Here is a 25,004-nt window from a genome sequence, read left to right on the forward strand (position 1 = left end):
TAGAAATATCAGATTATGACATAAAAGCATACAAAATATGTAGGTAAGATTGATATCTATTTGTTTATAATAGATTTATTGAAAATATGGTTTAAAAAAAAATCCTTTTGGGTCTCATCCCTTTTATACCTTTTCTGTGATACTTGGTCAGCTGTTTCCATCAGAATATTTTAGGTTTTTTTTGAAGTAGTTAAAGTGTGTTTCAGCTATAGTGGTTCAGAGAATCCATCATTGTGATATGCTTCAGACAGTACCCTGTAATTGAATCACGGAATGGCTTGGGTTGGAAGGAACACCGAAGATCTAGTTTCACACTCTCTGCTGCTGGCAGGGTTGCTAACCACTAAACCAGGCACTAGATCGAGTTTGAAAAGTAGGCCCACAAGAAACTAATGAGGTTCTTCAAGGCCAAATGCGAAGTGTTGCACTTGGATCTGGACAATCCCAGGTGTATAAACAGACCACGCTGAAAGCAGTAATGCCAAGAAGGACTTAGAACTAAAAAATTTAAACTAAGCATTAGCCATTTGGAGTATGTTCTTATGTAGACTTTGAAGCAATCTTTTTATAGTTCAAAACAAAGGTAGAGGTGCCTCTGTTCCTTTTCCCACTGTACACAGAATTTCTTACTAGAACTGGTGTTCTCTAATTTGACATAGAGTAGCAGTAGCATGATGGTTTGTTTTGCTTTCAGCTGTTTAATCTTCAATTTTGTACATATTCCTAAATGTAAAGGAATTCTAATGAGCCACTTTTGTTCTCTTGAATGCTCTTAAAAATATCCTTAAAGATCTCTTACAGCTTTAATTGCTATTAATCTAAGCTCTCTTTACTATCCAGCCATAAGTCCTAGTTAGCCAAGTGCTATTTATGTGAACCCAGATCTGCTGTTACACTGGGGTAGTTGGTGGGTGAAACCTGTGTGTTTTTTGTCTACTTAAACCATACCAGTTTTCTTGATTTAACTCATCTATCATCTTTTGTCTTTCGCTGCTCCTGAGGTGGCAAGAAAAGCAAGAAAGTTAATAAAGCAGGGTAATAATCCAAGGATTAGAGATGTTTCTTCTATGCACTTACTGAAGAAATGGCTAAGTGGAGCATTTGGAAATTACCATAGATTATTACTATTTTAATAACTTTTAAGCCCAAAGAGTTAGGTGGCTGTTAGGGGTAATCACAAAATCAGTAATCAGTAATAATAATGCCAGTTTATTTAATAGCAGTCGCAGTGTATCACAGTTTTTTTATGTTACAGGCTGAAGCTTATCTGAATCTTTTCACTGGTGTCCAGTGACAGGACAAGAGGCAAAGACTTGAGTGGGAACAAACTGGAACACAGAAGGCTCAATGTGAACAATAGGAAGCACTTCTGTGCTGTGTGGGTGACTTAGCATTGGACAGACTGTGGGGTCTCCCTCTGTGGAAATATTCAGAAGTTGTCTGGGTGTGGTCCTATTCTACCTACTGTAGGTACCCCTTCCCAGGAGGCCTCCAGAAGTTCCATCCCACTGAAAATAATGCAGGATGCATCACAAACATGTACCAAAAAAAAAAAAAAAAAAAAAAAAAGCGTAGCATGAATGTAAATATTGCTTACTCTTTAAATCTAAGTAGCTGTCTCCAGTGACTATAACACTCTAACTTTTCATTTTATATTTTGATCTATTGAGTGATGAAATGAGCGGTGTTCTCCAGGAGTCAATATTGTGGTCAGTCTAGTTTAATATCATAATTGATGGTCTGGACGTGAGTACTGAATCCACCCACAGTAAGCTGGGAGATAAAACCAGGTTGGGAGGAAGTGTTGATATTCCTGAGGATAGGAAGGCTCTACAGAGAGATCTGGATAGGCTGTAGCAGTAGGTTGAGGTCAATTATATGAAGTTGTATCAGATGTAGATTTCTTTTCCGTAACTGTTGTACTTGCTAATATCATTTCAGTAAAACATCTCTTCAGGAGTTTAGTTTTGTCCTATTGTTTGTGAAGGTAATCTTGTTGCTGATGTGTATTGATACATTTTGAAGTGTTCACAGATAAAATTAGTGGGAAGGTGAAAATGAAAGAATTATGGCAGTCATTCAGCTTGAGTGTCAATGTGCTTCTCTGTGATCTTCTGGAAAAATGGACTTTCATTATGACAATTGTTGACTAGTATTTTTCTTAGATGCCTAATAATTTTCCTGACATAGTTTTTTATTTTTATTACTGTGTTTTTGATGGAGTTAGCAACAGTAACCACTTCTGTTGGTCCCTTCCAGTGTGTGTATGTCTGTGCTTCCTCTTGCTATTACTCTGCTATTGAAGCATTATGTTAATGTGAATCATATGTGAACACACAGTATCGCTTTATTTACTTTATTCTGTGCCATTCATAATCACTGCTCATCCTATAGATCCTTAAAAAGATTAAAAGATTAATGAAATCCATGTTATTAACTGAAATATTTAGCAACCTATCCTTAAAGCAGCAGCGTTCATCTCCTTCCTTTGGTGTAAGAATCTTAAGGCATGTAATCTAAGAGTGTTTAGGAAGAAATTGGTGTTAGAACATGGAAATATATTAACAGATTATACAAGTACTTATAATATTACCTTTTGCAACTATGAATAGCATGTAAAAACTCCCTACTTTACTACTAACAACTACAGTTGGCTTCTTGTATTCGTTTAGCATCTCTTGTTTGAAGGCTGCTATTCATAAAATATTTGTTTACACAAATATTAAAAAGGAATGCTTTTCTAAAACTCTAGGATATTATTAGTACTTGTTTCAGTTTATACTGTTGGTCAAGAAACAGGTGTTCTGGGTTACTTATTGAAAGTTGATGTTCTAAGAAGCTTTCCTTTGCTCTGAAAACACATTACATAGCAATTACATATACATTCTTTGTAAGTGAACTGATGATTCATCACTGTAAATGCTTAAGATCAGAAGATTAACTTTTATTCTGACCATTAAAAGCGTATCATTACTGCATGTTATTACAAGGTCTTGTTCACTTTACCTTCTGATTTGTTCAATTTAACCTTCAAGAGGAGAAAAAAGAAATTTCCTACCACACTTAAAAGTAAATAACACATTTTTATTTTCTGCCTTGCTGCATTATATTCTGTAGACAATACAGCAGATGTAGCTGAACAAAACTGTTGAAAACTCTTTTTGGAAAAAAAAAAAAAAAAGAAAAAAGAAAAAAAAAAAATTAGTTCAGCGTAAAGTAGTCCAGTAGCAAAATAAACAGTAATCATTAATATGACACATTTTACCAATCTTGTTTGATTAGTAATTGATAAGAGTTAGACTCTTCAACCATTTAGACTTGATGTTTCAAGTCTAGAAAACAGAAGGAAATCCCATTAAATCTGAGTGCATAAAAAAATTGCTAGGGAACTTAACAGACAACATAAAATTATACAGAATGTGCAGGAAAGGGGTAATTTTCCTCATAAGAGCTTTGCTTGTGTTCTGTCTGCTAGACTGAAGAATTACTAATCTCATCACATTCAGCAGCTGGGCTTGGGCAATATATTTTTCCCACTTGGAAGGGTTAATTAGCTTTCTTTCAAAATGTGCCCTGTGTAGTTTCCATTCACGTGATACAGCAGGCTCTGGCTATACAAAGCAAAATCATTAACAGGTGGGGGTGTCCAAGTCTTTAATTAGCCAAAATAAAAAGAATCTTTATCAAACAAGCATCTGTTACTTGTGATACACTTGACTGCCATTAGGCTAGGATAGTATCTTTTCTGATGAAATACTCAGTACTGTTGCTTATATGTAGCAGAGGTGAGAAATGCAGAGACCTGATCTAGATAATCAAAATGTGCTTAAGGAACACTGATGCAGTGTACAAGAAATATGTTGACTGACTCAGGAACATTATGTTAGATAAACTAAGAGTAAATAGGAAGACAGTAAAAGTTTACTTTCATACTTTCTGTGTGGTATCTGTAAGAATAAATCTGTAAGGTGTAATATGCCATAGTAAATAATTGCATTTACGATATGGACTTAGAGCAGAAAGATGATTCAATAAATGAATATTAAGTTGTTAGGTATATTTCTGCTTGAGAGAACTGTCAGCAAAGTTTAAATTCCCCAGACATGCAGTAGCCATCCTGACCTACTTTCTGATGAATCTGAATATAGAGCTACCAATTAGCCTATCAGATTATTAGTGATAGAATCATAGAATTATTTGAGTTGGAAGGGACCGTTAGAGGTCCCTCCAATGAACAGGACACCTGCAGCTAGAGCAGGTTGCTCATAGCCCTGTCCAGCCTGACCTTGAACATCTCTAAGGACAGGGATTCCATCACATCTCCAGGCAGTCTGTTGTGATGCCTCACCACCCTCACTGTAGAAGACTTTTTTCAGAAAATTCTACCCAAATTACATTTCCTCTTTTTAGGTTTGAAACCATTTCTCCTTGTCCTGTCACAACAGATCCCGTGAAAGTCTGTCCTCTTCTTTCCTGTATCTTCCCTTTAGATACTGAAAGGCCATTATCAGGTCTCCCCAGCTTTCAGCCTGTTCTCATAAGGAAGGTTTTCCATTCTTTGGATCATTTTTGTGGCCCTCCTCTGGGTGTGTTCAAATGGATCTTTGTCTCTCCTGGACCGATGACTCTGCACCTGAATGTAGATCTCCAGGTGTGATTTCAGCAGCACAGAGTAGAGGGATCACACCCTTGACCTGCTGGCCACACTTCTTTTGGTACATCTCAAGATAAGGTTAGCTTTCTGGGCCTTAGTTTAGTGAGGACATTTTTCCCAAAAGCTCTGGATTTACTCTCATGTGTCCCTATTATGTCTTATATATGATTACTGTGGACTCTGCCTTTTATAGGACTGGGTTCAAAGTCCTGGATTCTTGACTGCTGGCATTTGTGGTCTGCCTATCTCCACAGTAACTTATGACTGACTTACTGTCTGGGTTTCCTCTGTTCTTGTCACAAAGCTGCTCTCTTTTTCTACACTAACGTCAACCAGACAATTGCCCTGGCAAGTGTACGATATTCCACTCTTAGACTGAATAACCCCAGTCTGATATTTTGAGCATCTTTAATTGCAGTTGTAATGATCAAGTACTGTGTCTGCAGTGTGGCATGGTAATTAATGTAGATGTGGTAATGTGGAAGAGATTCTTACCAGTCATAATAATATCTGACTATAGTTAGCACTTTTCCTTCCTTCCAGTGATTGACATGTTTGTACACTGTAACTGGGAAAACAGCATGTAATTACAAATAATGTTAAAGGGTGTTAGGAAATTACGCATTTTAGTTCTTTTTGATTGCTCACTTTTTCTTCCTATTGGAGATGCAAAATAGTATAATTTTTTTTTTCCTAAATAATTTCAATACAGAAAAGAGTTTTTGCTTTCTAAGTAGTAAGAGTATTTCTTTACAAAAATATTTGGATTTAGTATTTGAAAGATGTCTGCAAGGAGATTAAATGCAAATTGAAGCTCATGGTTTCCTGTAACAGCCAGTTTCGTTGCTTTTCTTCTTTTAAGAATTTCAGATTTCTTACCTAGATTTTCTTATTTGCTGCGGCTAGGTGCTGAGGAAGAAATGAGTAAAACTCAAATTGTTCAATTTAGAAAATGGTTACATTGTCTAAGTAAAAGTTAAGTAAAATGTTAAAGCAAAAATACTCATTAGTATTCCATTGGGAATGCTGTTATTGTTATGGCAATTTTTATGTTTTAGTAACCCCCAGAAACACTCACTATCACATTGTGCTGTGCTCTAACTCTCTTCAAAAGGTGATCAGTGCTACATATAATATTTTCAGAGATAATTGTAGGCATATGTACATAAAACATAAATTCCCCATTTTGCCTTTGTTTGCAAAAAGTAGTTTTCTAACTCTTTAACTCCATTTATTCACAATGTGGAGAAGTCTGATTTTGTGCATTTACAACTCATGTTGAGTTGTATGATTGCATTGGAAAACAGAATTTTCTTCCAGGACTGTATTGCTGGAAGTTACCTGTTCTTGTTAATATCGTTCAGTTAAAATAGACTGATTTGTGAAATGTGATGTTGTTCTTCAAATTAAATAATTTTATTTTGGATTTTATGTTGTGTTTTCTATAAACACACAAAAAAGGAATGGAATTTGCTCTTTCGTAGTAAATGCATTTATCCTGAGGACACCCATTTTCAATTAGAATTTTAAGTCCTTATTTAATTAGGATTTTTAACATTTCAGTAGTCATCTGTGAAATCTGGTTTCTTTCTGTATTCTAATTTTTGCCAAGCATCCTATAAAGAAGTATAGAGGTCAGACATCATAATAACTTGATTTGCTTCAGACATGTTTGATAATCAGCTTTTCAGTTGGAATATTTCAAAAGCAGTTCAATCTTTCATGTACCATAGGCATGGATCCACAAAGTTTAAGTCAATGTTCTCAGCTGTCAAGGTCCTACCTCTGTCCCTTATCCCATGCCAAATTTATATGCCTATTTCCTGCAAACTAATATTTCTTTTCAAACTGATTTGCACGCAGAGTGAGAAGGGGGGGCGGGAGGGGAAGAGAATGCAGAAACGTAAGCCTTGTAAGGAAGGTCTGTTACTTCAGCTGGTTCAGTAGTCAAGCAAGGAGAATACTGAATTTTCTGATCAGTTTTCTAGGTTTAGTTATGCAATAACAAGTTCTTCCTTCAATGAATTATTATACCTCTGATTCATTACATTTTCAGTGATGGTTTTCTTTCAGAAAATACTGTAGATCTTTTTTTGGAGGGGGTTCTTTGGGGGAGATTAAATGATACTTCCTTCCCTGCTAGTCACCTGTATATATACAGTCGAGCTAAAACATCACATAATGGTCTTCTAAATATTTGTAGACTTTTCATAGGAACTTACTTTAGTGTGGATTGTAATACTACTAATTTTTAGTGATAATGGTCCACAGCTTGACAAAACATACTGGTACCAATATAGATGAATAGAGATTAAGGCAAGTCCGATTTTTGGATAGCATTTAAGTTAGAGACTACTACTATGTATTTGTTCACTGTAATCCTTCACAGATGTACACGAGCTTCCATTCTGAAGGTATTAGGCAATGAAGTAACTGCCTCATCTGGTTATTATTTATACTGGTTAATAACCCACTGCAGTTATTATTATGTTTTTAAACTACTTTCTGATTTTCATTTAATGTTGATTTGCCTTCCAGTCCATTGTATTGCTGTTTCTTCTACACAAAATCAAGGGATCCTGTAGTTCCCTGTATACTCCTTGTAGAGCAAAAATGTCAGTGTCACAATTTTTGCTGCTTTTCTACTACTTACATATCTCTGTGTGGCTTTGTTGGCAATGAGTTTCTTCACATTTACAACTACAGTGATTGATTTAATACTTTCTACTGAAGGTTATTTGATTTCTTTTTCACTGTGACTCATTACATGCTTTTCAGTATCTCTCCAGATTATATCCATCCACTCTATAGTCTGCTGGTTTAGCTTTGAATTTCATGCAGAATTTTAACGTAATTCAAGAAGACAGAAAAGGAAAATACTTAAATATTGACCAGTTATCTACAAGTCTAGAGAAGACTTTGCTTACTGCTGAGTTGTCCCCAAAGTGACAAAACTCAGATATCTGAGATATTTCTGTTCTATATTCAAAAGACATTTTGAATGTAAGATAATACTAAGATTAAAACAAACAAACAAACATTTGCAATACCTTGTATGCTACAAGGGGAAAAGCCTTCTAGCTAACATCAAGCTTGATACTAGCTGATTTTATGATCCAAATAGAGTAACAAAACCCACAAATTGGCGTGCTATAGTAAGTGCCAAAGTAATAAAAAAATTAGATGCACTAACCTTTTAATTTTGCTTCTTAATTTTCCTCAGAGACCACAATGCAGACATCAGAAGCTGGGTCGGATACAGGTTCAACTGTGACTTTACAGACATCTGTGGCTGGCCAGGCAGCAGTGCCCACACAGGTAGTACAGCAAGTTCCAGTTCAGCAACAGGTAGGTGGCTGTGAGCTTTGGGAAGATTAAAAAAAAATCAGGAGGGGAGTGAAGAGCATGATGTTGTAGCAGACTGCTAAATGAATTGTTTTGCTTCACTTTAATGATTTTATTTTGTTGGAATTAAAATAGCTACCTAAGGAGGCAAGCTGTTTTCAGTGTCTCTTCTTTAAGCTAAGGCATCTGACAATCACCAGTAATACTCCATGTGATTCAGGCAGTAGATTATTGTATTCTTTATGGAATAACTCATGGGAATTAAATTAATTTTACTGAATATTTACACTTACGGCTTTATATGTTTATATATGCTGCTTATATGATTTCTTCTTTAATTTGTGGTTCCAAGCAAGTGCAATATAAATGTGAAAAATGCATCTATATGCTTGATTCACTGCAGTCTTTACACATCATCATGGAAGTGTTTGCAATAAGACAATATGTAATTCATTATATGCATGTGTCAGAAAGGTAGGAAGACTTGTCTAACAGCCAGCACAGTTCATGTCTCTCTTATATGAGGTAGTCACTCACACAGTGCCCAGAAGCCTGATGAAAATGGGAGGGAAAAAGGAAAATTTGAAGTTTGAAAATAGGAACTAAATATGAAAACCATGACTGTCGTCCAAGATTTTTCCCGATTACACAGAAATTAGCTGTCCATGTGACTGGTAATCTGAGTGATATCTGACACTGGTTTTCATCAAAAGTTGACTTGATTATTTCAAAATCACAAATATGGAAACAGGAAGTAATTTATTAAGCATTGTAATCCATTCTCTAAATTGATTTTTCAGCATTTTATCAAGTATGGTTCTAAAATCCTACTCTCTTAATATAAATATAGATTCAAAAAGGACCTTTTGGTAGTATGTTAGTCTTTATTTGGTGCTCTCTGGATGTTTGAACTCAGTAACCTTTGCAGGAGATTTTGTCTGGTTACTTATTTTTTAAACTCTGTAAAGTATCAGGCATTTTTTCCTTATGAAACATGATCTATATAATCTGTCATATTTTTATGTTCTTGTATTATGACAGATCTTTACGCAGTTTATGTGATTTGCTGTTTGTTACTTCTGTACTTCAGCTTTTCAAATAAGAGATAGCTATACAGGGTCATACAGACTGGCCTATTTAATCAAATATGTTTATGGTGGTCTAATTCATATATTGAATTTGATCCATTTATACGTCTGATAAGTGTGATGGAAGATCAGTAACCAGCTAGTGGCATATAGGGAACTTCCTTAGTTCTAATCATTATATTGATCGAGCTGTAAAGATGGGATATTCTGTGCATTTCTCTATTATCAGATAAAGAATGAGCTTGGCTTTGTGCAAAATTACTACTTTTCTGAAAACCTATAGAGTATATTTGACTATATTTTTTCCCACAGTATTAATGCATTTAGCTATGTAATCTATCCTCTATTGGATGTTACTCCAATTTATCAATTTAATAGTCATATCAAAACTTTGAAGTCAAGGAGTGAATGAGGTTTTTTTCCTTGCTTGATTAGGCCTTAGATTTATTGTTATTGCAGTGTGCAAGTCTGTAAAACTGTCAGTTGCTACATCTTCTTAATTTAGTACTACTGCTTCAAAGTATTCCCTTTTAATTCCATATTCCATTGGTATTTTGCATTGTTTTTCTTTGTGTTTATGTTACATTATACTTTTTTTTATTATAGTTTATTGCAAAATATTGCAGGGATCAAAGAGTAAATGAATATGTGGACCAGTCAATGCAAACTGTATTGCAATAATTAAAACACGGCATGTAGGAGACATCTATTTAGAGAGAAAGGAAACAAAATTGCTGATTTTCTCAGTAAATCTGAAATCTAAAAGATACTTATGCACATAAATTAGTGTGAGGGTAAAAGAAAGAGTGAAGGTATGGATGTGGTGTGCCATTGGAAAATGTGAAGTTACAGGCTTAAAAGAAAAAAAAAAAAAAGAAAAAAGAAAAAAAAAAAGGAACATTGATCACTGAAACAATCACTTTCAAAATGTGGATGTGATCTATGCTGAAGAATTTTCTACGTGTGGGTTTCATTTGCCAAAACTTAGTCTTTGGCTTCATGTGTACTCATTAAGAGCAAGCCAATTTGCCTAAAGAAAATAAGGAGGAAAAATGCTGGTTTCAAAAATCATTTTTCTGATGGGAGATAGAGGCATCACTATTTCTACATGCTCAGTCACAAATGCTGAGAATGGAAGGTTTTGGGTGAATAACATAAGCGATATATTTTTTTTTCCTACTGCTTATTTAAGACATACTTGATAATAATGTTATCTGTATCCATAATATATGAGCATGAATATTCACATTCAGATTATATTCTTAAATTATTTACTAAAATAATAGATCATTTTTGGAATTTTACTCTATTCTAGATACTGTAATGTGAACTTGTTTACCTACAACAGCATGGCAGTTTCTGAAACTTCTTTATTTTCATTTGTATTTTTATTTATTAAGTTCTTAGTTAATAAAGCCATTTTAGATATACTTTTTTAAAGTTAATATTAAAGCATACCGAATACTTCGTTTTTTCCTGGTGAAGTCTTTCTTCTTAGTGTTTGCATTCCCACTAATATACCATGCTTAAATGTCATCGTAGAAATATGAATTTGAAGTTATTATCATGGTATTGATGTGTTTTTTTCAATGCTCAGAAGATATCACAAAACCATAGAATCATAGAATTATTTGAGTTGGATGGGATCATAAAAGGTCATCTAGTTCAACTCCTTCCGATGAAAAGGGCACCTACAGCTAGAGCACATTGCTCAAAGCATTGCACATCCTGTCCTTGAGTGTCACCAAGGACAGGATATCCACCACCTCTATGGACAACCTGATCCAACACGTCACAATTTGTATCATAAAAAACATTTTTTCTGTCCAACTAAAGCTGTCCCGCTTTCAGCTTGATACTATTTCCCCTTGTCTCATCACAACATACCCTACAAAAAAATCTGTTCTTTCTTGTTGCTCCAATTTAGATACTGAAAGGCTGTTATCACGTCTACTTGGAGTCTTCTCCAGGTATAAACCTGTCCTCATATGGAAGGTGTTTCATTCCTTGGATCATTTTTGTGGCCCTCCTCTGGGTGTGTTCTAATGGGTCTTTGTCTCTCCTGGACCGATGACTCCACACCTGAATGCAGATCTCCAGGTGTGATTTCAGCAGCACAGAGTAGATGGATCACACCCTTGACTTGCTAGTCACACTTCTTTTGATGCATCTCAGGATAAAGTTGGCTTTCTAGGCTGTGAGGACACATTGCTGTTTTGTGCCCAGCTTTCCATCCACCAGTACCCCCAAGCCCTTTTTGGCAGGGCTGTGATCCATCCTCACATCCTTCAGCTTGTACCAATAGTGCGAGTTGCTGTGATCTGGCTTCAAGACCTTGCACTTTGTTGAACCTTATGAACTTCACCTAGGCCCACTGCTCAAGCCTGTCTATGTCTGGATGGCATCCCATCCTTCAGGCATGTCAACCATACCACACAGTTTGGTGTCATTTGCAAACCTGGTGAGGGCACACCCAATCTCCCTGTTGATATCATTGATGAAGATATTAAAGAGCATTGGTACTTACTCCTGAGGATACCACTCTTCCAATTATGCTGTTTATATATCTGCTATATTATTTTGCAAATATAAAATATTGGCCCAGAATAAGAGTTAACTGCATAGGGTTGGAATAAGAGTATTTCTCCTCTTCAGCTGTATTGAAGCATTGTGTCTTTTGAGCAAAAGAGTGCCTCCTGATATTTTCAGCTAAAACAAATCCCTAATTTTCACATATATAGTATAAATATGTATCTCATAAAACCCTACTAAAACAGAAAAAATAAAAATAAAAATTCAAGTAGTGAAAATCTCAGATTACATTTTACTCAATACTGCAGTGGTGGTAGTTGGTTTTGTGCAGCACAGCTACAGTCACTGTTGAAATATGATGGAGGAGATTGGTGACAGGACAAATATATATACATGCAAGCAAAAAGCATCAAGATTAAGGCCAAAGTGCTGAGGGTAATTAAATTGTCTTAATAGTTTGAGGAATTTTTTCAGTTTACTTCCTCAAATATGAGGATTTTTCATTAACATATCATTGCTTTTTCAGCAAGCGCTTTAGCACAGAGCAGCAAACTTCTAAAGATTAAAAATTGACTGCCATGAAAAGTAGAAGGACTGGAGAAATAAAAATAATAAAAATAAAAATAAAATCATATAATCAGTTTTATAAGAATTTATCAATGCATCTAAAGTTGGACAAAGCAATTACTGTAGTCAACATTCACTGTGGCCATCACCTCATGAAGTAATTGTTTCATTAAAGTAGAGATGTAGACTTCTGCTAATCAAAATTAGTCTTAATGCAAATTCATGCTCAGCATAAGAGAAACATAATCACAGGCTGACATCAAGCATTATATACATATGAATGTGCTTAGAGTGTTACAGCATATGCTATTTATATTTTGTTTGCCAAAAGAATTCCAGACTAATGAGAGTACAAAAATAATTTTTATAGCTAAGGACAGAAAATAATGCATATGTAAGTATTTGCACAGGCACTGTGAATATGTTCTCTTTCAAATGAGGTTTACGATTCTTTACATATTTCACTCTGATTTTCTATTCTTTGTTTATTAATGGTTGAACATCAGCACTTTATCAAAATTCTCTCTTGAATTTCCTTTACTCTTAGAAGTATTTTCTGCATTTCAGTATGCTTTTATTCACTTTCTTTTGTTGACAAATTCTTGTAGATACAATATAAGTTAGTCACTCATTTGTTTCTTTCAGAATTCATAATTAAGAATATAATTTATTTTTCTTGAACTAGTGATTATAATTACACATATATATTGAACTAAGTTTTCATATTTCTCTTGTTCTCCTGGACCATTTCAGCTGCTTACTTCTAATCCTCTTCCAGTTATTTCAGGCTAGAATCACTGAAGCAAGAGGAAAGAAAGATCCTCTGTTTGACCTTATTTAACCCATTACTTCCTATGCCATACAGTTAATATTCTCTCCTCTAGCTGGTCAATAACAACAATTCCCATGACCAGTCCACCCCATGATCATGCAATTACTGAACTTAAGTATTCATACTTAGTAATAAATACTTCATAACTGCTTCATTGTGTTTTCAGTCTGGAGCAATTAACATTCTTGGAGGACTTTTGTTGGTATGTGTTGTCCTTTTTTTAGTACAATAAAAGCATTTTGGTTTAGGTAACAGTTAAATGTTTAAAAATAAGAAGTAGAAGAAAAATATATATATTTTTAGAGTTTATATAAATAATGTTTTTTCCTGTGATGTTTTCTTTCCCCCTAGCTAAATTCTTCTAAAATACTTTTAAACCGATGAAGAATATATGCATATATATATAAATATATATGTATGCACTTGATTTCTTCCCTTCCCAAAGATGGAAAAAAAAAAAAAATAGTAACAATCCAAAGACACTTAAATTAATTCAACTTCTATGGACACATTTTTCCCAAAATGAAGAAAATAGGGGAAAAAAAGTGGAATTTAAAGTATTGTATAACAAAGATTTTCAGCTCCTTAGAACTTCCATATGCAAAGCCATTTTAAGGATCAGTTACTTGTCAAGCCTTGACAAGAAAAATATTTAAAAACCTTAATGTAGAGAAAGTCATAGGTGTACTCTGCAAAACAGTGTGGTCACCAAAGCTTCCTTTGGCATCTGTGTCAATTTAACTTGAGCAGTACAAAAAAAAACCTATTTTATTGTTCTAAGCAGATAATATTCATAATGGTAGTATTTGTGTATTAGGTTAATAGTGTTTGTAAAAATAGGTGAAAGTTTGTAATTGCTCAATTATTATTTTTTTTAATGTATTTTCTTCTATAACTGTTTGAATAGTTGGGTTGTCTTTTTTCCTTCAAATCAGGAATAAGACAAATTTTGAAAATTTTCAGTTTCCTAATAGATACTGCTGATCTAACAGATGCTAAGCCTTGAAACCTTTCATATATTCTAAACACTTCCTCCTTACAGTGTCCTCTCTTTACTTTGGTAATTGTTTTGCACAGTGCTGTATCCAAAGTTTTTGAAATGGTAGCAGGTTGCATCCAGGAGTACTGTAGTCTTGCTACAAGAATGTAGTAGCTTGTTCAGAATGGGAACATGACCTGCATTTGCTGACAGGAAGTGTGCAGGTTGTGGGGAGGAAATCAGTTCATTTTATTAATAAAATACAGCAGTATTCTGTTGGTTTTTTTTTTCATGGGGAGTAAGCCACATTCAGTGCATATGAGCGGGGAGTGAAGTGCTTTTTGGTAGAGGCTGAATGGAAACATTTTAATAATGGCATAATTTCACATTTTCCGAGCTTTACTACTGGGACAGAAAATGGAACAAATCCATTACATAATAGGTTACAAATTACTGGTTCTAAGAACAAAGCCTGCTTTAAAGATATTTTCTCCACATATGGGTTAGGAAGATCAGTTCAGTGCTCTGATCACTCTTCCATCAATGACAGGTCATTGTAGAACTAGAATTACCCAAAAAGAAAAGATAGTTTTAGAGTTAGGCTTTGAAACCACTGTGATCTGTGGCATATGTTTCACAGTGAAGCAGGTGAACATTTTACCTTAATATTCAGAAATATTCATAAAGCCTTTTTGTAGTGGGGAACTTGTATTTCAGGTCTATATGCCAATTATGTAATGATTTATGTGACAAATCAGAAAGCTGTAACTTTTAACAGATAGTTTAACCATCATATAGTGCATCAGAATTTCTATCATGCTAGTGAAGCTGGATTCAAAACACTGTTAGTTTTCTGAATTTGGGTTTTAATACAGAACTAAGAAAAACTTCCTGTGAAAATCTAGATTTTCCTTTCACATTCTCAGTCAATACTGTAATAGGCTACGGAATTTATGACTATTTTAAAACTCTCCAGATTATTATGGAGTTAAGCTATTAAAATGAAGATATTCTTAATGAGCTCTGGGAGATGATCCATCAAGTGTTTGAGATTCAAATACATCTTATGTTTGCAATTCTCAGGAGCAACTGGATCATGATGAAGTTGCTTCGTAGCAAAACATCTGAGAAAAACAGCAGTCATTTACATATAGCTTACATTAAATCCATTGCATAAATGTGTGCACTGTCTCTTCCTTTATTCAGTTCGTACTGCAAGGTTTGCTAGTCTCTGAAGTCTTTCAGTCATTTTACTTCCTTTAGATTCTGGACTGCACTTGAGCTAAAATACAGCTTCTCTCAAAAACAGCTCATGTAAAATATGGATTTCTTAATCTCTGCTATAGCAAAAGTCAAAAAATTAAGACTGGACAGGAAATATGCATAACCTGAAGCTGCTTTACATATGAATCAAAGAAATTGTCCGATGATATGCTTTAACAGGGCAGATATGCTATCTTAGCAATGTAGATGAAAATAATAATTACTCAAAGTGGAGCTTTTGATTCAGTGGTGTACCTCTGAGTCAAAATATTGCTCAAAAAAAGCCTCTTACCACTGTAGTTTAACTCCAATTAACTAAAATTCTAAATTATTTTGATCTAAATCTTTGTTCCTGAATTTAGTGGAGCACACTGCAGCTATGTGTTTTTTTGCACATTAAGCTGTATATTAAGATTTGTATTATTCACATTTAAATGGAATAAGGAAAAGCAGTGTGTGGACAAAGGATATTTTTCTCTTTAGTAAATGTAATTCCTTCTTGCAAAGCATAATTATGCTTTACTTTATAGTTCTATGTTTTTTTAGTTAGTGCTGTCTTTAGTAGTGAAGCATGCATGCTGCATGTACACGCATTTTCAATGCTAAGATTCGTTTTAATAGACTTAAAATGTAAATATATTGTAAAAGCATTATTCTTCTGTACTATGTCACAGCTTTAGTAATTATGAGAACATTGACTTTTAGATGCCAGGAAATGCACTGAAGCTTTGGTCCTTCGTTTTATCCTAGTATCTCTATTTTATGATGTTCCTGTTTTTAGGTGCAGCAGGTGCAAACTGTACAACAAGTACAGCATGTCTACCCAACCCAGGTTCAGTACGTGGAAGGAAGCGACACAGTCTACACTAATGGAGCTATGTAAGTTGGCAAATGATTAACATTTGAATGTGTACTAAAATGTAAAGTTAAATATCTATCGTCAATGACATTATTTCAACAACTGTATTTTAATCTGGAAAGAAAAATGACTGAATCAAAACTATCATTATTTGAAAACTGAATTCAGTTTATTACAATACAATTGTTGTGTAAAAAGAATTCTTGTGATTGTTTTAGTTGGTCTTAAATGAAATTACACATCCAGCATAGTGCTGTTTGAAGAAGCACCTTTTAGGTCTATGAGTAAGTTTTGCTATTATAGCAATTACCATCTTAGTAGAAAAGGTCTCTTCCCATAGGCTTTCTTCTTTTTGTCTTCTTGGCTGCAGTTCTAGCAGTAAATACATAAAATCCTGCAATAGCTGGGTTTTTATTTGCAAAAGTAAATAATGTAAATAATAATAATAGTGTAGTAATAATGTAATTTAATTCCTTTATTTAATGAAACAATTTTTTTTTTTTTTTCTGGAGGAATAGGAGAGGCAGAGGAAGGAGGATAAAACTATTTTATTTTGCTGATTCTTTAGCCTCTTTTCTGGATATTACTGTATGTTTCCTGTCCACCTGCACATACTTTTCCACCATTAAGTTCTTTTCATTGACATGCTAGTTTAAATACATAGAATAAATAATCTGTGAGATGATTGAAAGTTATCTAGTTTCATTCCTGGCTTGAAGTGGGACAACATGAGAAAGGAGTGTGTGCTTGCAGCCCAGAAGGGAAACTTCATCCTGGGTTGCACTGAAAGAGGGCAGGCCAGCAGGAAGAGGGAGGTCATTGTCTCCCTCTGCTCATCCCCCATCCATGCCTGGAGCCTCCAACACAGAAAGGATATAGAGCTGTTTGAGAGGGTCCAGAGGAGGGCCATGAGGATGATCAGAGGGCTGGAGTACCCCTTCTTGGAAGAAAATTTGATTGAACTGGACTTGTTTAGCATGGAGGAAGCTCAGGGATGACCTCATTGCTACCTTCCAGTATTTAAGAGAGATGATAATCAGAATTGGGACTGACTTTTTACACATTGTGGTAGTGATAGAACAAGGAGGAATTAATATTAAGAAGAGAGGTGAAGATTAGATGTTAGAAGAAAATTTTTCACTCAGTAAATGGTGAGTCATTGGAACAGGTTACCCAGAGAAGCTATAGATGTCCCATCCCTTGTAGTGTTTAAGGCCAGGTTGGTTGAGGCCCTGGGCACCCTGATTTGGTGGGCGGCAAACCTGCAAATGGCAAGGGAGTTGGAACTGGATGATCTTTAAGGTCTCCTCCCACCTAAGCCATTCAAACACATGTCTAAGAAAAATACAAGATAAGTGGGTAGCTGGGAAAAATAAGTATTAAAAAGCTGTGAAGGGACAAACAGCCCTAAAATTCTGTTTGCATGTAGGAGTCTATACATTTATACTGATGCTGACGATATAGCTGCTAATAATTTCTTCAAAATGCTTCAAAAATAGGTAGAAATAGATACTTGCTTGTATAACATAGCTTGTACTTCTTTAATGAGTGAATCATTTGCAGGTAATGTTTCTGAACTTGTTACCATTTGTTTTCCATGAATTACAGATAAACAATTTTCAACATTAGCAAGCTTTCATTAAGTTAATATTTAATGTAGAAAAGTTTTTTAAAACATAAATGATGCCAACATTTCCTCTTTCCTAGATGACAAAGGGTAATTTGATAACTAATTATCAATCTTGTAAGGTGGGCCCTTTTGTTACATACTTCCCTCCACTGAATGTTGTTGCCTGTGAATGCATCTTCCCCTGAAAATAATAAACCTTCAGAGGACAAAGTAATTATGGCCCTTCATAAGAATTTTTAAAAAGAATGAATCCTCTACATTGTTGTTCCTGTTTAAATGGAAGAGTTCAGACATCCAGTCCTGGATTTGAAGTAGTCCATGGTCACCAGCTTGTCCCAGATATACATACCACATAAGGGTTGTCAGCATTTGTTGTTCTGTGCCTACAGTCTGTAGCTTTGCATTCGCAACTAGTACATGCAACCCTCTCTAGTTGTTTACCACTCGTAAGTTCTCACATGGGCTGCTAGCACACGCCTTTCTTGCAGCATATGAGTTGGGTACTGCATGACTGCTTACAGTCCTTAATAAAAAGAGAACCAAATATTACTGTTAGAATAAACCTACAGTTATCCATGAGTTTGGTTTTGTTGTGTGTGTGTGTGTGTATGTGTGTGTTTCTGTATCTGAAAATATTTGATAGTTTCTGTAGAATATAGCACTTAGCTAATGCTCATTTAGCAAGTGAGCCCAGTCCAAATTGTTATTCCCTCATAAAGAAAAAGAATTCAGCAGTGATAAAATTTCTTTTTCATAATTTTTAGGAACATTAACCTTTCTGGAGTTTTTTGGTTTTTTGTTTTTCCATTGAGAATAGAGCTGATCTTTGTTTTTACTCAGAATTTTTAAAGGCTGTCTTGTGAAATTCATTTTCCTTTAAAGTTTGATACTTCAGATTAAGAATGGCGAATGTTAGTTATGTAAATTGACATTATTGAACTTATGCACAACATGTTACAGTACCATTTATTTGATAGGAACGGGGTTCTAGGTTGCTGTTGGCTGGCTTCCTTAAGAGAATAGACAATTGTTTTTCTAATTACTATTTGTATCATTACCTAAGTTACATGGTTTAAAAAAAAAAAAAAAAAAAAAGTGTGTTTCTTCTTTGCTTGTTTTGCCACAGGATTTGCTTGTTTAGAGCTACCTCAGTGTGGCATTGACATTTTAAAACTTCTGTAAGTGAACCAAAAGCATACCACATCCCTAAACAAAGCTGACACAGGCTGTGTTGAGTTCTGCTGTGACAGAAAACACAGAGGCCAACCTCTCTTAGACTAAAAATATTTAGGCAAGTGTTTAGATTGCAGTTCATCTTTTTCTATGCATCATACTGAGATGTGTGAAAGACAAGCTTCTTGGATCCTGACAAATTCATAGAACTTTGCTAGCGCCAATTTGTCAACATACTCCTACTCTGGAATGTCTGTTATACTTTCAGCAAACAGAGTTAGGTTTGAAGATGATGTGATTGACAGGAGTGATCACTACTTTTTCTTTTAGGATGTTTTTCCATGATTATATATTTATGACTTTGCTAAATCAAAATCTGAATTGTAACTCAAATCAGATATAGGATATATTACATAATCTACCCTAGTAATGAAATTCATAATCTGCAGCTCATAGTTAACGTGAAGACATTAATTTAGTGTAGAGTTTTACTGGAACAAAATTTCCAGTCTGTCTAATGAGTTTCCCTTTTTGCAAAATAAATTACATGTAAACTAGTGTGAACCCAAATACAGTAGCAGCTAGTAGGAAAGGATGCACTTTAAATATTTGGGTGAAATACCTGAATTGATTACCTGTTATTTGGGAGAAATACCTGAATTAATTACCTGATTCTCTATTCTAATGGTAGGAAGTCGGGTTTCACTTAACATTAATTGGTTTTACTGTATTTGTGGGCATAATGATATTACTGGGCTTGTACTGTGAAGCTTATCACATACTTGAGAATATTTGATGATATCTACAGTTGTTTATGGTTAATAACACATTTGCTTGTCAAGCACATCACTTTAGCTTGAAGCTAAAATGAATTGTTGTTGCATTGACATGTGCAGGTTTGTCTGAATAGATAGAGATAAGGAATATAGTGGTTGCACGTGTATTAAGAAGCCAAGCAAGGCCCCTGACCAAGACATGAACTTTCTACTTACTTAAACTGTAGTGTTTAATAATGTATGTAATGTGATTATTCTCAAGATAGACATTTTTTCCACCAATTCTTGTATGACAAAGAGAGTTTAGTTGTTGAAATTGTGTAAGGATTGATAATGCTTTTGAATCCAAATTGTAGCCTATATTCCTCACATTATTCACTAATTTGTGGTACTACAATTTTTATAGTTTATGTGGGTAAACACACATTTTATGCAAAAAACAATTAACTTTTTCTCTAATTTAAGTATTTTATCTGTCTGATAAAAAGTTATTATGAATACAGTTTAAATTGTTATCTTCTTGGAATCTTTCTGGAACTTACTAGCATCTATCCCTTCTTCACTGATGGTAAATGGCTTCCATGTGAGAAAGAATTACAGCAAGTTATCACTGTTACAGTTTCTATGACTAGAGAAGTATGATCAGTGATGTAGTCCTTCTGCTTACACTGAATCCTCTTGCAGCAATTTTGTGTATGTTTTCTAACAGAATAGCATTCATTTTTCTGTGGTTTCCATTTCTGTTCTGCAGCTTAATTTACCAGATATGGCATGTTTTACATTTGCTGGATTCATATTGAATATGGTTGTCTCATACACACAGTGCTCTTTGCTACATTTTGATTCTAGGGTCATGGATTGTTTATTCTGCACAGAATAGCTATTTTACATTAATGCCTGTTATTTAGAGAAATGCATCAGCACTGGTATAACAATAGCTTCCATACTGCATGACGGTACCTAACTAAACTAAAACTGAAACAGGTTATGTAGCATTTACCTGATTGCAAATGGTACAGCGATGTCAGAACAAAGGTCTAGGCCAGTGTGAATATGTCCAGACAAAAGATGCCTGACAAGCTGAAGTTTTGAGGTCTAATAGATTTAGTACAAACCTTGTCCTTAACCTTGGCAATACCGTATTTCTTGGATTCTAGGACAGTTGTACTTCACCATCAGAATTTTTAGAGGATTGCAATTCACAACCCTTATCTTGCTAAACAACTGATCATGAGAATACCACTTGGAAGTATTCTCCAGTGTTTTCATTTTCTTAATTCTCTGGTATATAGATTTCCTACAGTTGTGCATTGTGTGCACTTTCATGATTTTATTTCATGTGGCAAAAGATCTTGGACTATGCAAGATAACTGGTAGTCACTGTCTGTCAGCAACATATTTACATTTTTATTGTAACTCTTCAAAACTATCACTGAGTAAGAACTGATATAAATTTCTTTATTTTGAATAATGCAGCTCTATTTTAGGTAAATTTTATGAATCTAGCTGATATATTTAAAATTTCCAAACACATACAAAATAAATGTGTAAAGAAGGTCAAGTTTTTATCATTATGGAGCAAATTGCATACTTTACATTTTTGTTCTTTGGTTATAGATGTGTCACTTAGGATTTCACAATGTAGGTTTTGATCTTTGTAGAAGGGGGATTGGTGGAAAGAAACACTATTTTATCAGTACTTCTGTCTATGGCTGTCATTAGTCCCAGTGAGGAGGCTTTTGTGGAAGAAATTTATTATTTCATTGTGTTTGATCTGTTGTGAAAAACCCCCGAATTAATAGTCTGGTTACAGGAGGGACCTTTTTTTTGAAATTGATGACTTAACACACGCCATTGTCATGATCGCTATGTTATGTTCCGTTGTATAAGGTGTTAGGGTGTACAGTACTTTCCCTTCTTCACATGCTATGTTGCACACAGCCTTCAGGGACTGCTGCATTCGTTGGCTTCATTGAGGCCTTCTCTCCACATTAGGGAAAAAAATTAAAAATAAATCTATTTTCTGTAGTTTTCACGGAACTCACTATCAGCTTTGGGACTACAGGAATATGCTAACATGTTAAAGAATACAATATATTTTCTGATTGGAAATTGACTTTCTTGTTGTTTTTTTGTTTGTTTGTTTTTGTGGGTTTTTTTATGTTTGTTTGTTTTGTGGGCAATCCATCCCAAAACTCAACTGAGTTTATTAATAGATTAATAAGATTATTATTACAGCATTCGTTTATTTGAAATAGAATTATGGAAAAATCAAACATTTGACACTGAGAGGTTGTAGAGCCTCTGTGGAGGCCTGCTAATATTTCAAGTTGTACAGTATAAAGGTACGTATCTTAAGCCAAAAAAATGTGCATTTTATGCAGTCCTTTTTTTTTCCTAGTTGGTGCCTATAATCGATAATGAATGCAATTCCTAATGACTTATCTTGCAAGACACAGAAGTTACTGGTATATATTTTCAAATTGAAACCTAATTCGGGTTGAATTAACTTACCTGATTTAACTACACTTGAATTAATTTACCTGATATCCTAACCAAATCCTGGTAAATGAAATAAATGTTTGTTTTTTGTTATTGTTGTTGTTTTTACTAAGAAGAAGAGTAATGAAAATAATGAAATAGCTACATTTATTCCTTCTTCACTGTTGTTTTTAATTCTTTTCTCAAAGTGAAAGAATTTTTGAAGGGACAGAATTGTCCTTAAAAGTTAAATTTAACTTTTAGTATGTCTGTGTCTGTAGAAAATGCAAGACACATATTTCTAAGGTCAGTGCAGAGACACAATGAATTTAGAAATCAATCTTCTTTTATATGTCAAAATGCTTTTTTAGTAACATCATTATTACATGGCTCCATGTGTTTTATTTCTAGCATTTCGTTTTGCAAGTCGTGATAAAGAGGGATGTGATTCTGGCCCTCTACTCTGTTCTTATGAAGCCCAAACTGGAGTACTGCATCCAGTTCTGGGGTCCTCAACATAAGAAGGACATTGAGCTGTTGGAGCGGGTCCAGAGGAGGGCCAGAAAGGGCCCTCTGGACCATTTCCAAAATCTCCATGTCTTTTTTGTACTGAGGGCTCCACACCTGGACACAGTACTCCAGATGGGGCCTCAGTTTAAAGACAGGCTTCAGAGAGCTCGGGCTGTTCAGCCTGGAGAAGACTCCAGGGAGACCTGGTAGTGGGCTTTCAGTGTCTAACAGGAAATTATAGGAAGGAGGGCGACAGACTCTTCATCAGGATCTGTTGTGAGAGGACAAGGGGAAATGATTTCAGACTAAAAGATGGGAGATTTAGAATGGATATAAGAAAATAGTTCTTTGTGTTAAAGGTAGTGAAGCAATGGAACAATCTGTGAGAGGTGGTGGATGCCCCATCCCCAGAAGCTCTGAACAAACTGATCTAGCTGTAGGTGTTTATTCCAGGGGAGATGGACTATATGAGCCTTAAGGGTCTCTTCCAACTCAACCAGTACCATAATTTCAGCCCAGAAGACCAATTTTATGCTGGGTTGCATCAAGAGAAGTGTTACCAGCAGGTTAAGGGAGGTGATTCTGCTCCTATACTCTGCACTTGTGAGACCCCACCTGGAGTACTGCGTCCAGTTCTGGAGCCTCCAACACAAGAAAGACATTGAGCTGTTGGAGCAGGTCCAGAGGAGGGGCCACAAAGAAGATCACAGAACTGAAGCACCTGCCCTGCAGGGGCAGGCTGAGAGACATGGAGCTGTTCTGCTTGGAGAAGAGAAAGCCTGGGGAAACATATAGCAGCCTTCCTGTACCAGAAAGGCGGAGAGGGACTTTTTATAAGGGCATATAGCAACACTATGAGGGGAAATGGCTTTAAACTGGAAGAGGGTAGATTTAAATTAGACAGTAGGAAGAAATTCTTTCTGTGAGGGTGGTGAGACACTGGGAAGTGTTTTCCAGTGAGGTTGTGGATGCTCCCTCCCTAAAGGTGCTAAAGGCCAGGCTGGATGGGGCTTTGAGCAACCTGGTCTAAGGGAGGTGTGCCTGCCTGTAGCAGGGGGTTGGGACTAGATGATCTTAAAGGTTCCTTCCAGCCCAAACCATTCTGTGATTCTATGATAAAATCTATGAAATAAGGTAGGACGGGTGAATTGTAATACCTTGCAATCCTAGTCCAGCTCATGGTAGTCTCATTAACTTCCTGTGTGGAATCTTGACTAAGAGTGACATGCTCTCTAGTTAAATACTGTCTGGTTTGCACAACCTTTTGGAAGCTAGGATGTTGTAGACTTATATATTTGGAACTCTGATAAACTTTCTAATGCCACATTTTAATACATTCAGAATTTCACAGTCTTCTTGTAGGAGTAACCGTTAGATTCTGTTTCCTAACTTGCATCTCAAGCCATGGGAAATCACCAAGGTAATCTTCATAAAGATCCAGAAGATTTTACTTCTGCTAAGTTTAAATATGCAACAGTACAAGAGAATAAGAGATGGTGCTGTGGCAACATTTGCAATGGGAAATAAATGACTTTATGCTAGATTATTTGAGGGTGTATTACATGTTTGTGCTGTGAGTGCTGTGGAGAAGTAGGATATAACTTCCTTATTTCAGTTTATCCTTTGTCTGTATCTAAGGAGTATAACATCATATTTTTCTCTTTGCACAGTTTTGTGTTGAAAGCTCATGTTGTATTCAATGACATTAAAACCTATGAGTTACTGGTTTCCATAGCATCATCTCATCCGGTTGGTATAGCCTGCCTTTTTGGTTTCCAGATTAATTCATTTTTATTATAGTTAGTTAAAAAGCTCTTTGCTAAGTTGCAATTATCATTGCATGTAATAATAACACTTTTATCTCACTTTTAATTACATCATTGATCTCTGTTGTTGAAGGTTTGCTTTATCATCTCCAATAATCAGGTGTACCTGAAGAACATGATGTAAACATGGTTGTTGGAACAAAGATGTTTATCTTGAAATCCAACCCATCTGTCTACCTCAAAGATTACTTTTGGTCCAGTCGTAAGAAATAGTTAGAAACTGATTTAGGTGTTGTAATACAACCAGTTCTTATTTAGAGACTGTACATGATTTGTAGATTGGAAGAAGGTAAAAGAAAACAGGCATTTTCTTTTCTCTAACCTTTCCACTCAGAGTGACATACTTTTTATCTGAAACATTAAGTACTTCCTAGACTTTGCATTTGTCCAAAGTACTTCTTTAATTTCATTTCTACAAGTGTGGTGTGTTTTGCTCATGTCCTTTGGAAAGTCTGTTTCTTTTAGCTATATCTGCTTTTGCCATCAACA

At 35.1% G+C, this 25,004-nt stretch overlaps 1 protein-coding gene across 4 annotated transcripts in view; it reads left to right on the plus strand.

Moving 5' to 3' along the window:
* RFX3 (regulatory factor X3) overlaps positions 1-25,004 on the plus strand; it is a 125,308-nt gene that overhangs the window by 57,081 nt on the left and 43,223 nt on the right. For all 4 annotated transcript variants that reach the window (XM_015848911.3, XM_015848912.2, XM_085530722.1 and 1 more), the window contains 2 exons: positions 7,878-8,002; positions 16,042-16,139. In XM_015848911.3, the coding sequence (XP_015704397.1) occupies positions 7,886-8,002; positions 16,042-16,139 (215 nt within the window). In that variant the 5' untranslated portion in view covers positions 7,878-7,885. The remainder of the gene's footprint in view (positions 1-7,877; positions 8,003-16,041; positions 16,140-25,004) is intronic.

Source organism: Coturnix japonica, chromosome Z, assembly GCF_054131305.1.
Source record: "Coturnix japonica strain WE chromosome Z, WE-NBRP24, whole genome shotgun sequence".
Taxonomy (NCBI): Eukaryota; Metazoa; Chordata; class Aves; order Galliformes; family Phasianidae; genus Coturnix; species Coturnix japonica.